We start from the raw sequence: 15,557 nt of genomic DNA, 5'->3' as shown, positions 1-15,557 counted from the left end.
TCAAATTCCTCCCCCATCTGTAGGTTATCTTGGGGTCTGTAGATAGGATCTGTGATAGATATTTGTCCTCACACAAAATGGTCCAATATCTATGATGTTGAAACTCTGCCCTGATTGATTTGAATATTTACCTATGATACGCATGCCTTGCTGGTCATCCACTTTTATGTTTTTCTTTTCTTTGTATAATCTGTTTTTATTAAAGATTTTAAAAATAGAAGGTAAAGAAACAGTAATAATAAAGACACACAGAAACATATAGTACAGATATCAATATTAGAAAAGGTTCCAATAGCAGACCCAGCGTACAATGATGTAATACAAATATAGGTCCAGCACATGGTACAGTACAGATGACATGCCACATACCCCACACCCACTGTCAGGGCAGCGAGAAGCTGCACAAAACTTATCACCCATAGATCTGACCGCCACGCAGGAGCTACGTCTCTGCTCGAGGCCAGCCAATCTCAGGGCGAAGGATCAAACATGCCCCCCCCGTATACTTCAAGCTTCAAACTTAGACAGTAAAAATACCATTATATAGCACAAAGGGCATTTGCAGAAACTCAGCACTCATGTGAGAAGGCAAAGCATATAAAAATAATCCAGAGAAAAGAAAAATAAAAGAAGGGAACAAAAGAGAGTACTAGAGGCCTAATAGGGCCAGTAGAATAGGAATAGTAACACAGGATTGAGGGCACGATGCTCATGCTAAAACAAGAGGGGGACAATTCAGGGAGCAGAACCTTGGAGAGACCCACCACATGGCAAGCTGGCCATAGAGTTTCTGGGTCTAGGCATGCAGAGGGACACCAGCTGGTGGAGGGGGGGGTTTGGAAGCCCAGATGGGGGACCCAAGGAAAGGATTGAGAATTGTAGAGAGCCCGTATCTGGAGGAGAGTCAACTGGGTCCTCTAATTCCATAGAGTAGTACAACCACCGATCCCAAATGCCATGAAATTTCTCAAGGTTGTTTTTGACAGTATGGTTCCAGCGTTCGGCCTGATAGACCCTTTCAACCTCTTGTTTCCACTCTGCTACAGTAGGGCATCTACTCTGCTTCCATAGGCATTAGCAGCATACAAAAGATGCAGAGTAACACTATGTTTATACATTTTGATTGAGGAAGGGGTGCCATGAAACAGATAGTGTAGAGGGGTGAAATCAATAGGTTGAAGGGTCGTTTTCTGGATCCAGGGGGAAATATCCCTCAAATACTTTTGAATCTTGGGGCAATGCCACCAAAGATGTAAAAAGGTGCCTTCCTGAGGACACCCCTGCCATCATCTATTATCAGACCCAGGGAAAATCTTAGCTAGCCGAGAAGGTGTCCTGTACCACCTAGATAAAAACTTATATCACGGCTCTTGTGTTTTGAAACTAATGGACAAAGCATTGTAGTAGCAATTATGGCAAACCAGAAAACTCCAGACATGGACTTGAGGAATACAAATGATTTATTAAAAACAGTGCTGTTTTGACCCAGCCGGGCACAAGCCTGCAAAGCTGAGTGAGTTATAGAAAACTTCTTACAAGCGTATATACCAACGATTACGTCACAATACATACATTCCTCTTTCACTTTCTATATTTTCAACAGGGTTCCTAAACTCTGCAGAATAACCTTGGACAGCAGCTGCAGATAAGAATACCAGCTACGAGCCGGTACACAGTATTCGCAGGAAATAAGGGAGGAGGGACTATGAGCCAAAAGCCTTGCAAGCAGATACTGAAGTGTGGGGTCTTGTGAGCTACTATGGTGTATGCTAAAATATTTCAATATTACCAATACTGTGTGGTAAAATCGATACAATAATGAGATTATCATAAAATTGTGTAAAGAAATATGTGAAAATGAGTGGTTCGCTTACACTATACACATCCTCATACCATTGTGTCATAGAAAATAAAGTCAGAAGTGGTGTCGCGCTCCACTACCAATTGCAAAAATGTAAATAAATAAATAATTGTCCAGCTTCAATAGAGTGTATATTATGCACACTTTCGAAGCTGGACTGTTATTTATTTAATATTTATTTATTCACATTTTTGCAATTGGTAGTGGAGCGCGACACCACTTCTGACTTGCAAGCAGATCCTGTTAGAAATGTTACGGTTTAAAGGGGAACTCTGCCATATCTGGGTGCTACCACATTCCCCCCTTTGATGCTATCGTAGCGGAAGTTTGAATGAGATAAAGCATCACCAATTAACCACTAACTACCCAAATCATAAGGGTCTAAGGGCAGACTTACTGATCTTGGACAGCTAGGGGTTGATATTACCACATGGCCATTACATGGATTGCAGTCTTACTATTGGACAGCTGGATAAGCTCGGCAAGGACTAAAGGCTAGCGTCATGACTTTCCTCTCCCCATGTTCCCCATGCTACACAACTCCACTGAGGACAGTCATTTCAGAATTCATTATTGCAGCCATTTCCTCGCTTCCCTAAGCAAATATACTTATCATTTGCCAGGTACTCCCTTTCCCATTCTAACCCCCCCACAACCTTTCCTGGGGGAATAGTTTAGGTTAATAGCAGAGCATACATCAAAGATCAGGCTCGCTGCAGCATTGGGATTGGTTATCAGGGTACGGTTTATCAGCTTGCCTGTGGAGCAGTAGCTCCATATGGTCACCCAGGTTTTAGTGGGTCTATAGGTGGGGTCATAACAGGTTACCTGGTTCCCTACCGTGCACATTGAATAAGTTGTTTCATTATGTACACAAGTGTCAGTCATTGTTCCCTCACCTTGATAATGAGAATGCCATAGTAACATTCTAGTGGTTACAGATCCTACTCTTGTAGTCTCCATACATGGGTCACATGATCTGCCCTCCCCCCTCTCGTTCTAGTCAGGGTTATTACTATGGCTACCAGCATTTTATTAAAACATTTTTATCAGGTATCCTATCCGTGTATATTCCCATCTTGTGCTGTGCATTGGCCAGTCAGCTTCCAGGTGTGACTGGAGCAGAGCTGGAATTCTTCCTTCTGGTCAGATGTAACCTTTTCTTCCACCATGTGTAGACTCAACAGCTTCCAGGTATGTGCTGAGAGCAGGGCTGGAGTCCTTCCTTCTGGTCAGATGTAACCTTTTCTTCCACCATGTGTAGACTCAACAGCTTCCAGGTATGTGCTGAGAGCAGGGCTGGAGTCTTTCCTTCTGATCTCTTTGGTCAGCTTCAGCTTTAAGGGGTCTTGAGGGTCTGCTTTACTTTGTGGTGATACCACAGATTCCTGGCTGAGCAGCTCGCTTTGCTCTGGATTGATGTATCCAGGGGGTCACCTTGGCCACCTTGATGGCTGTGGGAGTGGATAGAAGAACAGTGTAAAGACCACCATCTGTGCCCTAAAGGGATTACGCTCCACTCCTTTACCCACACTGCATCTCCTGGTGCAAAGGGATGGATGGGGTTGGACAGGCATATGGGGAGTTTCTCTTGAACCCACTTTCCTATATCCTGCATGTTCTCCCCCAATTTCTGTAACAGTTCATGGTTCACCACCCTTCCTATCTGGTGTAAGTCTCCCTTGATACCTCCAATGATGGGTGGGGGCCTACCATATAGTACTTCAAAAGGGGACAAATTTGTCCTCTTTGTTGTAGTACTCCAGATTCTCAACAAGGCAATGGGCAGCATCAAGGTCCACTTCATTTGGGTTTCCTGACAGAGTTTTGCCAGTTGTAACTTTAGGGTGCGGTTCATTCTTTCCACTTTTCCAGATCTTTGAGGCCTGTATACAGTGTGTAGTCTCCAAGTGGTCTTGAGTATGGCTGCAAATATCTGAAGGCACTTGTGAACAAAGACAGAACCATTGTCTGAGCCTATGGAAGAGGGATCTTCATATCTAGGGATAATTTCCTGTATTAGGCATTTGACCACTTCTCTGGTAGTTTCAGTTCGTATAGGCCAGGCTTCCACCCAACCTGAATAGGTGCAGATGGCCACCAGCAGATATTTATATCCTCCTGAAGGGGGCATAACAGTGAAGTTGACCATTAATTCTTCCATTGGTGAGGCCCTACTGCTTGTACTCTGGGACTTGGTACAGGCCCTTGTCTTGGATTGTTTCTGGTTGATTCCACACATCTACTGGCTGCTGCTTGTGCTTGCGTGGATAGACAGGGAATGTAAAAATATCTCTCTAGGGCCTTTTCAATGGCTGTTTTGCCTGTTGTGTGTTCCCTTGTAGAATTCTGTCACTAATTCAGTTGCTACAGTAGCTGGAATGACAATTCTTCCATCCTGCAGTTGATACCACCAGTCTTCCTGTCCTTTCCAGGTTCAGTCTCTATCCATTCTTGTTCTGCCTTTGTATAGATTGGGTTCCATTCAGAGAGTGGTACTGAGAACAGAGGGGCCATAATCTGTTGTGGGGACCACTGAAGTGCTGCCTCTTTGGCTGCTTGATCTGCTTTTCTGTTGCCTTTGGCCTCCTGGGAGTCTCCCTTTTGATGACCCCTACAGTGTATTACTTCCGAGGGGACCCATACTGCTTCCAAAGTGTCTAGTATTTCTGTCCCATACTTGATGCTCTTTTCCCTGGATGTGATGAGTCCTCTTTCCTTGTACAGGGCTCCATGAGCATGAAGAGTCAGGAAGACATACTTAGAGCCCACATAATCATTCAGTCTTAGGCCTGCAGCTAGTTGTAACACTCAGGTCAGGGCAATTAATTCCACTTTTTGTGCAGAGGTCCCCTGTGGTAGGGCTGTTGCCTCAATCACCGTATCCTGTGTGACCACTGAATAACCGGCATAGTGGATTCCATCCTTTACGAAACTGCTGCTATCAATGTAATATTCAACATCTGGCTTTCCCAAGGGTCTGTCTCTCAAGTCTAGCATAGACTTCATCCATTACCTGGAGGCTGTCATGTATTAGGGGTTCTTTTGAGGTGGGGAGCAGGGTGGCGGGGTTCAGAGTGTTAGTCTCTAAATGGATTTGAGGATTGTCACACAGCATGGCCTGGTATTTGACCATCCGGCTGTTAGTAAACCAGTGATTTCCCTAATAATCCATCAACGCCTGAATGTGGTGTGGAACTCCTGACATAGATCTCTTGACCCAGTGACAACTTGTCAGCTTCGGCCACCAAGAGGGCTGTTGCTGAGATAGCCCACAGCCAAGGTGGCCAACCTTGAGCTAGTGTCCAGTTTGGAAAGGTACGCCACTGGCCGACATTTTATAAAAAAATTTTTTTCACAACTCTGAGTTTATTAAAAAAGTCATATAAGGACACTTTTTGTTGGGGATAATTTATTTTTTGAATATTTTTTGATTATTTATTTTATTCTTATTGATTTTAACATATGATTGGTTAAACACTGTGGTCATCTAGTAAGAAGGAGCGCTGCCCTTTTTTTTTATTTATATGCACACCTGGTTAAGGGTTAGGTGAGCTGCTTTTCACATTTGCATATTAATTTGCACATTGATTGGTTGATTGATTTTTTTGTGGCTCTGTCCATATTCTAATTATCTTAATGTGGCGTCTGTCTGGCCAAACCTAGTATTTCTTCCTCTAGACCTGTTAATGTATCACCCCCCACGTTGGTTGTGTTGGCATTTTTTACGTGGCTTTGGGGTCCCCCTCAAGCAGGCCCTGGGCTTTTTCTGGAGGCCATATGTCTTATGTCCTTTTCCCCATTGCAGATTTTGGAATACTTTGCTCCCCCTCCATCCCAGGGCAAGAGAGCCATTTGGTTGTCTTGGTAAGTGTGGCCCCTGCCAGGGCATGTGCTGTAGTTGGAGCCCAGACACCTATTGCCCTTCTGTCTTTTTTCTCGTTGCAGGATTTTGATGTTTCTGCCCCCCCTTGGGCCAAGAGGGCCGGTTGTTTCTTTTGGTAAGTGTGGCCCTTCCTCCAGGGCATGTACTGTCTTTGGAGCCCAGACAACTGACCCTTGCCCTTATGTCCCTTTTTTCTGTTGCAGATTTTCACACTAACACACGGACATCCTGCCACTTAGGACCTGCTGCTTCTGCTGCAAACAGCACCTAGTCAGACTCACTGCCCACTTATCCTCCCATGGCACCCCCAAGGAGGCAAAGAGTCCAGGGTTCCAGGGGGGGTCATGGTGCCAGGGGGGATACTAGGCCCCCCACTGGCCGTGATGCCAGGGGGGCTACTGGGGCCCAGGGGTCCACTAGGGCCAGGGGGGGCATGGTGGGCCGGAGGTCTGGCTGTGATGTAAGGAGGTCACAAGCTGGTGGCAGAAGGGGCCAGGCTTCCTTCAGAGAAGAGGCGGAAGCTGAGCTGAGTACCTCACCTGGGTCTGATGCCTCCCCTTTGAGCCCAGGAGAAGGGACATCAAGGGCAGGCAGAAGGTCCCGGTCCAAGCCCAACTTTCCACCCTTCTCCCGCAATGAGACCTGGGCCCTGGTGGTTGCTTATGTAGAACGGGCTGAATGCATCGCAGGGCACAGGTCCTCCCGCAGTGGTCAGGCAGCAAAGGACCGTCTGTGGAAGGAAATCACGGTGGCCGTAAATGCAGTGGGCAGGATGTTACGCAGGAACCTCAAGAACGTGAAGAAGCGTATGCGTGATCTGAGGCGGAGATTAAAGGAGAAGCTGACTCTGTGGGCTCAGCAGGGACATGTTACAAGGCAAGGGGTGGACCCTGACCATCTGCAGGACCTGTCTCAGACAGAACGGGCACTTCTGCCAATCATCAGCCTCAACACGATTGTTGGGGTGAAGGCTCATGGAGATACTGATGATTGCCACAGTGGTAAGTACACTACACATGTCCATATTGTGTCTTCAAAGTTGTGTTATCTTTTTAACATTTACCATTTGTTGTTTATTTTGTTTTGTGTTATAGCCAGTCCCAAGGCAAGGGCAGCCCCAGCCAGACCATCAGAGGACAAGCCAGAAGATCACACATACGCTGATCCAGAGGTGTTCCCTCCTGGTAAGCACTCATTGGGAATGCACCCCGTAATGTTGAACAGGCTGCTAGAACATCAAACATCATCTCACATGTCAATGTCCTATTCACAGCACAACATCAGCAGGAGGAGGAGGAGGAGCGGCTCCCCCCACTGCAGCCAGGAATGGAGGAAGATCTGGGTATGTATTAATGTGCTTGTCTACAACAATCATAATCACTCAGGATGAGCCAATGAGCATCCTCTTAGGAATGCAGAACAAACCAATGCTAAACTCTGTGTGAACACAAATATATCTCCACAACACGCTGGATTTCTTTGGGGTTTCTCACTGTATTGCACTCAAACCCCTAGAGAATTCAGTGTGAAAACTGTTACCACACAGAAATGTGTCTAATCCCTGCCAAATGTCCTGGGACCAGTTTCCCCGGACCAAGAAAAGCAGGTAACCCCACCAAACCAAATGGGGGAACTAACTGATGAGAGCAATAAAGGTCCAAACATCACTAACTAGCTGACATCTCCTGAGCGTTCCAAATCAGACTCGTCCTCACAACTTCACAAGTTCTCTCAGACACAAAAACATTCCACGCATGTAAACACATACATGTAATCTGACCGACGTCAACATGCTCAACTCTGACAGTCCCAGAATATCCAATGTGTTTGGTGTTTAGTGACATCATATATCATGCCTGCTCAATATACAGGAAATGATCCACTACAGGGACCCATCACCTCCCAATCGTGCCGCTCACCTTCAGGTTTGAGCCACACAAAGGGAAGGTCAAACACACTTTGGTCACCACTATGGGTGGCAGAACTGGCAACATTCCTCCACTTCACTTGGAATCAGTAAGTCTCATTTTAAGGCCGCAGGTCTCCAGGCAAATCCTTTTTAAAAGTAAAGCCCAAAAGAGCTCATGATTGTTTACATTTCCATTCAATGAGTTTATTGGCCCCTTAAGGATGCTGATTTCCAGAGTAGTGTTTAACCACTTGTCACCCGCACTGTAGCTGTCATTTGGCTACGGTCTGGGGAGGGCATCAAATGACTTCCTCCAAGAACATGCCCTCCCACATGCCCCTGGGGGCACACACCCAGCCATCTCAGGGGTCGCTGTGTCTTACGGACACAGCTGATCACATGATGTGGTAAAAGGCCAATCACAGCGGCCTTTTACCACGTGATCACGGCAGATCACCGGTAAATGCAGTTGCCGGTTATCGGCTGCACTTTCCTCATGATGTCACAGTGGGAGGAAAGTACTGCAGATAACCGACAATTGGCAGAGGACGGATCGGCACCGATCACCAGCTCACTGATTAACATTGACCTGATGATCAGAGCCCAGCAGTGCTGCCAGTCAGTGCTGTCTATCAGTGCCACCTCATCAGTGTCCATCAGTGCTGCCTATCTGTGCCACCTCATCAGTGCCCATCAGTGCTGCCTATCTTTGCCACCTCATCAGTGCTGCCTATCTCTGCCACCTCATCAGTGCTGTCTATCAGTGCAGCCTCATCGACACACATCAGTGAAGGAGAAAAATTACCTGTTTGAAAAAGAGAAACAAAGACAAAAATTTTTTGATTTAAAATTTTTAGCTCTTTTTTTTGTTTATAGCACAAAAAACAAACCACCCATCAGAGATTAAATACCACCAGATGCAACCACTATTTGTGTGAATAAAATGATAACAATGTCATATGGGTACAGTGTTGCATGACCACAATTGTCATTCAAAGTGTGACAGCGCTGAAAGGTGATAATTGTCCGGGGCAGGAAGGGAGTCTAAGTGCCCGGTAGGCAAGTGGTTATAAAAGCTGTGCTGACACTGCTGGCAGTGATGTCTAGTGGGCCCCGCTCCTGACTTGTTTCATCATGTGATCTGGGACTTCAGCATAGGAAAACTTGAGGTCAACATCAAGAAATGTTGCTACTCACCCAATCGTGAAGTTCCAAGTGACAGCGACCATTTTGCCTTTGCTCAAAATGTAGAGGCCAAATCAAATACATACTTATCCACCGAGAATCTTGGAATTTAAGTCATCTAAAGCCCAAAAGGCATCATAAAGACTAATCTATTGTTCATTGACAAATACACTATATTGCCAACACTGCTGGGATGCCTTCCTTTCCACACACATGAACTTGAATGGCATCCCAGTCCTAGTCCGTAGGGTTCAATATTGAGTAGTCCCGCCCTTTGTAGCTCAGCTTCCAATCGTCTGGAAAGGCTGTTTAATGTTTTTGGATATTCTGAGACTGCCACATGAGTTCATTATTTTCTTTTTCACATTGAGTTTGCAGGAGACCTGCGGTTTAAAAGTGATTAAAGGAGTTTTGGATGCATTGCTCTTGATCTCCTCAGATCCACAGTTCTATCAACAATTCTTTTGGATGCATTTACATGCATTTGGTTTTGGAAATATTTTGGGGAACATTTAGATTTGATCCAACCCCTTTTTTTCCCTGGGTGACCCTTCTATAACCTATTGAATCCTTTTCGAAATGTTGCCTTAATGACAAATGTTATATATTTTGTTTTGAAGTTTGAAGTCCATAGTCAAAATGGCTGCAGTAGCTTATGGGCATAATGGAGCCATCCTAACACATCTGCCTCCTTGTTTGGCAGGAAAGGTGGCCCCTCATTCTTGTGGCCCCTGCTCCTGAGCCTTACCATGCCGCTTTCTACTCCCTACCAGTCTCCTGGACTGTGGCTGCCAGTGTCCTATTTGTCTGGATAAACTTGGGTGAAGAACATACCAATGAGCAATCCCTCAAACCTTGGTCACAAATGTCACATCATACATACAGCCCAACTAGTATCTGTTACTAATCAGCATCTTGAACTCTATTTGCAGATCATCTTTTGCCCCTGGAGGCCCCAGCTGTTGGAGTGGGAGAGAAATCTGCATCTGATGTTGGGGTATGGGAACTGCTGTAATGGGGTGGGGATGTACAAATGCATGTTGCATGTGTATTTGGGAAATGTCATGCATTGTTTTTTTTGTTTTGTGGTGCAGGGAAGTTCAGGCACTCCAAACTTGCATGAAATGCCGTCACCTCCACCTGAGTTGCCTGAACATCCGGTAAGAGATGCTAAAGATGTTCTCCCTAATGAGTCACCCATTTAGAGTATAACTCCGTTCCTGGCTGGGCAGGTTTTGGCAACGTGATGTGTAACTTACTTTTTTCGGATCATTGTTTAGTCAGGAGCTGGAGGGAGTGATGTGCATGTGACAAATCAGCAGGAAGGTATCAGTCTGGGTAAAGATGCCAAACCATTCATTTCAGTCAAATGTTCATCCCGTGTAATGTGTCAGGGAAAGGCATTCACCAATACCTGGTCCTAGGGGTGGGACAAGAACATGAGCTAGTGTTTGGTGTCAGACGAGCCCCCTGTCCTACTGTACACTTGTGCTGTGTGTTAAACGCGCTTTCATTTTTTTGTTTTTCTCCTTGCAGCCAACATTGGATGCGGCTGGATCGGCACCCCGTCCACCTGGACCCAGCCCCCTTCTCACGCTTGGGGAAAGGCTGGTGTTCAACATGGAGAGATTATGGGAGCAAAGGAGGCTTTCTAATGCATCCAGTAATATAGAAAGGTTACTGGTGCTCCAACATGAAGCCCTGCTTGGACTTGTCACCGCGGTCAGGGATCAGACTACAGTGTTGCAGGACCTTAGTCATGATATCCGGGCCTTATGTCAAGCAGGGGCTGACCAAAATGCACCTTCTGTCAGAGGCTTCTAACCCCTGTGCAGTAGTTGTTTGGGGCCAATGCCAAGGTTGCCACAGAGTTGCCCTGTAGAAAGTGCCCGGGAAGCAGCAGGGGAACAAGCTTTGGAGGTGCCAATTCTGGAACTACCCACTCTGGAGCAGCCCCCTCAAGAAACCCCACCGGAAGACCAGTATGCCTCCTTCCCCATGGATCCCTCTTCTGCACCTTCCTCACACTCCCCTTGACCACACCCCCACTTTCACACCCACTCCCGTTGTTTCTACATGCTCCTCCTCTCAATCCCGTTTCCACCCTTACCTTCCACGTCCTGCCCACTCTCTTCAGCCCTCAAATGCCCTGCCCCACATTCTCCCTGTCTTCCATTCCCCCCATTCAACCTCTCCCCCAGCACTCCCTCCCCACCACTCTTTCCCAGCCCCTCCACACACTGTACCTACCCAACCCTCACACCCACCCCCTCTGCAGCAGCCGCCTTCTCCCCATTAATTTTGTATGTTTTTTGTAATAAACATTATTTGGAAAGTAGCAGAACGTGTCTTTCAAATTGTCAACAAGGTGTTTGGGGTAATAATGGAGGCTTGGTCATGTCGGGAATCCAACACAGGTGCTTTTCTGAGTATGGCTACCAATAATTCCAAATAGCGAACACTAAAAAAGCAGCACTTCAGAAAGAAAACTAAAAGGTGACCCTTCCAGAGGCATTGGTGGTTAGACTCTTTGGCCTTTCTGCTGTTTTCACCTGGTGGTCTGTCCTGCAAATAGTTTTAGCTGTTCCACAAATATGTTCCCTGTGCTACTTCATTGACACACACTATACAAGAAGTGTGTAATATCCAGGACACCAGGCGTGACACCAGGACACAACTTACACACAGTAAGCCTGCCAAGGAATGCTAGAGACACAGAAAAGTTGGGAGAATAAGAAGAAGGCCTTCTGTTGTTTGGACTATCATTATGCTTCACTAACTGGACCCAGACTAAGTTTGCTTTACACCCCATGTAACATCTTGTCCTGAGATTGGTTGGGAGCATAGGTGTCAGGAATTGCGGCGCCTCTCCCGGCGCACGCGCACTTGCAACAGCTCACGCCGGGACACAGGCACTAGGTCCCGGCGGGCCGCAGCTGACAGGACGCCGCGCATGCACAGTAGGAGCCGCGGGCGTGCCTCGGGCGGCCAATGACAGCCCCGGGGCGCATCCTGGCCGGCCAATGACAGTGCAGGGCGCACTATTTAAAGATGCCCTGCACTGTCCTAAATTGCCGCAAAGTTCTATCTGTGATCCTGAAGTTTCTGCTAGGTCCGCCGTCCTTCTCACATCTGGCTCTCCCGGTACTTGCATACATCCCCGGAGGCTCCCTCTGCCACTGGTGCGCCTGCTCGGAGGTCGTGACCTGGCCCTGGTCTGTTACAAGTCCATCCCCACCATCAGGGGCCCTGGTGAAAGCACAGACCGGGGCTTAGACTCCACGCTCTGGGTAGGTCTGTCAAGTGGGCAGCCTGAGGCACCACCTGGCGGATCATAACAGTACCTTGTGGCCATGACAGAGCCAGGAAGAGGACCGGTGTCCCTAGAGGATATATGTCAGCACCTGGCAACTCTGACCCAGGCTGTCCAGAATTTCCACAGCCGCTGCACCCGACTGGAGGACCGCATGGAGTCTTTAGCCACCCTGACTCTCCCTGCTCAGAGTCCCCCAACTGCGGAATCACCCATTACCCCGGCATCCGGAGCAGCTGCTGCGTCCCTAGCTCCTGAACCCCGCGTTCCCCTGCCAGAACGATTCTGTGGAGACCGAAGCCGCTTCCGAGCCTTCCGGAACGCCTGCACCCTGTTTTTTGACTTGCAGCCCCGCACGTTCACCACCGAGACCGTCAAGGTGGGGTTTATAGTCTCTCTCCTTCAGGATGAGCCCCAGGATTGGGCTCACCGTCTGATGGAGAAGCACGACCCCCATCTTGATTCCGTGACTGAGTTTTTTCAGGCCATGGCCGTATTATACGACGACCCTCAGCGGGCTGCTTCTGCAGAGGCTACCCTATACTCCCTACGGCAAGGCCGCCGGGCAGCCAAAGAATACGCGTCCGATTTTAGGCGTTGGATGGGAGATACCAGATGGAACGATGCGGCATTATGTCACCAGTTCCGCATCGGGCTGTCTGAGTCCCTCAAAGATGAGTTGGCATGAGTAGGCCTACCTGACTCCCTTGAGAAACTGATAGAGTTGGCCATTCAAATTGACCGCAGACTGAGGGAACATCGGCTGGAAAGGAGCAGCCAGGGTCAAAGGGTGGCATGGATTCCACTGAGGGAAACAGCTCCAGCCCCAGGGAACCATACCCGAAGCACGGAACCAGGGGACACTTTGGAACCCATGCAACTGGGACTGGCCCGTTCCACTTTATCGGTCGAGGAACGTCAGAGGAGACGATCGCAGAACCTATGTCTGTACTGCGGGGAAGCTGGTCACCAGGTGCGCTCCTGTCCTGCAAAAATGAGTAAGTCCGCTTCCTTTTCTTTTCCCTTACCTGCAGAAGAGGGTGATCTGTCTAGTTACCTGGCGATACCTGTGTCTTTACAGCTCCCTGGAGGAACCTTGTCGGTGACAGCAATCGTTGACTCGGGAGCATGTAGTTGTTTCATCGATCTTACTTTTGCTCACCGGCAAAAGATTCCTCTCCAGACCAAAGAAAGGGGGTTAAACATCTTCTTGGCAGATGGGTCTAGCATAAAATCAGGGGTGGTGGACCAGGAGACACCTCCTATTTTTACCATGATGGCAGACCATCACCAAGAGTTCCTCCGTCTGGATGCCATTGCATCCCCCCTTTTTCCAATCATTCTGGGGTTCCCTTGGCTGCGGGCCCATAACCCCCAGATTGATTGGGAGAAGTGAACAGTTCAATTTCGGTCACCATACTGTCTGAGTCACTGCCACGTCACAGGGTCCGTGGCTCCCCGGTTTCTTCTGTGCTTGGATGGTGATACCGATCTGTCTCAGGTTATTCCACCGGCCTACCATGACTTCTTAGACGTATTCAGTAAGCGAGGAGCAGACATTCTTCCCCCGCACCGTTCATACGATTGCCCCATAGACCTCCTACCCGGATCTGAAATCTCGTTTGGCCGTATCTTTCCTCTATCGGAATTGGAGTCGGGAGTACTGAGGGAGTATATTGACGAAAACCTTCGGAAAGGATTTATTCGCCCGTCCACATCCCCAGCCGGGGCCGGGTTGTTCTTTGTAGAAAAAAAGGACAAATCATTGCGGCCCTGCATAGACTACCGTGATCTGAATAAGATCACGGTAAAAAATCGCTATCCATTACCCCTAGTCCCCGAGCTCCTCCAGAGATTGAGGTCAGCAATGATTTTTACTAAATTAGACCTGCGGGGGGCATATAACCTTGTATGTATCAAGGAGGGGGATGAGTGGAAGACGGCTTTTCGTACGAGATACGGTCACTTTGAGTATTTGGTGATGCCGTTCGGGCTCTGTAACGCCCCGACAACCTTCCAACATTTTATCAACAACGTTTTTCGGGACTTCCTCGATGTTTTCGTGGTTGTCTATTTGGATGACATCCTAATTTTCTCTCCCTCACTGGAGGTTCATCGAAGTCACGTGTTACGGGTGTTGGAACGTCAACACGGACTATACGCCAAGGCAGAAAAATGCTGTTTCGAACAGCGCAAAATTACTTTCTTGGGACTGGTCTTCTCTCCCGCGGGGGTCACGATGGATCCCCAGAAAGTCACGGCTATCCTAGATTGGCCAATACCCGCCGATAAGAAGGGGGTACAGCAGTTCATTGGGTTTTCAAACTTTTATAGAAAGTTTGTTAGGAACTTCTCCGGTCTGGTCTCCCCAATCGCGCAACTGACTAAACAAGGGATCCGCTTTAAGTGGACTCCCGAAGCTCAGACGGCGTTCAAAACGCTCAAGAAATTGTTCACCTCTGCTCCCATTCTCTGCCATCCGGATTCTTCGCTCCCATATGTTTTGGAAGTGGACGCCTCCGAAAACGCGGTAGGAGCGGTTCTGTTCCAAAGGAATGGTACCAAGGAGCTACTGCATCCTGTGGCGTTCTTCTCCAGGAAGTTGACGCCGGCGGAAAGAAATTACGATATTGGAGATCGGGAGCTCCTGGCTATTAAATCCGCTCTAGAAGAATGGAGGTATTTACTGGAAGGAGCCACACACCCAATCCTTATATTCACGGATCATAAGAACCTCGAGTATTTAAGAACGGCAAAATGACTGAGACCTCGCCAGGCGAGATGGGCTCTTTTCTTTTCTCGGTTTGTATTTCATATCACGTACCGACCCTGTTCTAAGAATACTAAACCAGACGCTCTGTCCCGCATGTTTGAGGACCCCGATGATGCAGTGTTACCTGACACAATCTTACCTTCCGGAAGCTTCCTCGCTCTGCAAATGGAACTTCGCTCCAGACTTATCGATGCTTCCGTAGGACTGCCAGTCCCGTCTGGGTCGCCTCTCCAGAACCGCGAGGGTCTGTTTTGGAAGGAAGATTGGATCGTGGTCCCAGAAGGAGTTTGAACCTTGGTCCTGGGGCACTGCCACGACCATCCAATGGCGGGTCACTTCAGGGTTACGAAAACTCAGGAACTACTGCAGCGCTCGTTCTGGTGGCCAAACATGATTAAGGACTGCGAACGCTACGTCCAAACCTGCCCCACCTGCCAAAGGAACAAGCCCTCCAGGAGCAGGGCATGGGGATTGTTGCGTCCATTGCCAATACCCAAACGAGCCTGGCAAATGATAGCCATGGATTTTGTGGTCGAACTCCCACCATCTCAAGGCTACACAGCAATAATGGTGATCGTCGATCGCTTCTCGAAGATGGCTCATTTCGTGCCCCTGGAATAGACACCATCG

The 15,557-nt window shown here is 48.0% G+C and overlaps 1 protein-coding gene across 2 annotated transcripts; it reads left to right on the top strand.

Moving 5' to 3' along the window:
• The first annotated feature begins 5,973 nt into the window (after window positions 1-5,973).
• Window positions 5,974-11,179, top strand: LOC149444304 (uncharacterized). Of its 2 annotated transcripts, XM_089654691.1 has the most exons (6): window positions 5,974-6,748; window positions 6,842-6,931; window positions 7,021-7,089; window positions 9,774-9,838; window positions 9,936-10,001; window positions 10,378-11,179. In XM_089654691.1, exons 1-6 carry the CDS (start codon window positions 6,046-6,048, stop codon window positions 10,663-10,665), a joined length of 1,281 nt encoding a protein of 426 aa, XP_089510817.1. In that variant the 5' UTR covers window positions 5,974-6,045; the 3' UTR covers window positions 10,666-11,179. The 2 variants fall into 2 exon arrangements, with proteins under 2 accessions (XP_089510817.1, XP_089510818.1); XM_089654692.1 differs by lacking the exon at window positions 9,936-10,001.
• The last annotated feature ends 4,378 nt before the right edge of the window (window positions 11,180-15,557 follow it).

This window comes from Staurois parvus, unplaced genomic scaffold, assembly GCF_062004578.1.
Source record: "Staurois parvus isolate SC_StPar_1 unplaced genomic scaffold, SC_StPar_1.0 ptg000790l, whole genome shotgun sequence".
Taxonomy (NCBI): Eukaryota; Metazoa; Chordata; class Amphibia; order Anura; family Ranidae; genus Staurois; species Staurois parvus.
Note: the sequence above shows the minus strand (reverse complement) of the source record. Positions and strands in the feature narration are given on the sequence as shown.

Bases quoted from the DNA above. Each gene is read 5' to 3' on its own strand.
- LOC149444304 (XM_089654691.1), top strand. From the start codon at position 6,046: ATGGCACCCCCAAGGAGGCAAAGAGTCCAGGGTTCCAGGGGGGGTCAT. The intron at 6,749-6,841 runs GTAAGTACACTA...TTTGTGTTATAG, and splicing joins TACTGATGATTGCCACAGTG to CCAGTCCCAAGGCAAGGGCA. The intron at 10,002-10,377 runs GTAAGAGATGCT...TTCTCCTTGCAG, and splicing joins CTGAGTTGCCTGAACATCCG to CCAACATTGGATGCGGCTGG.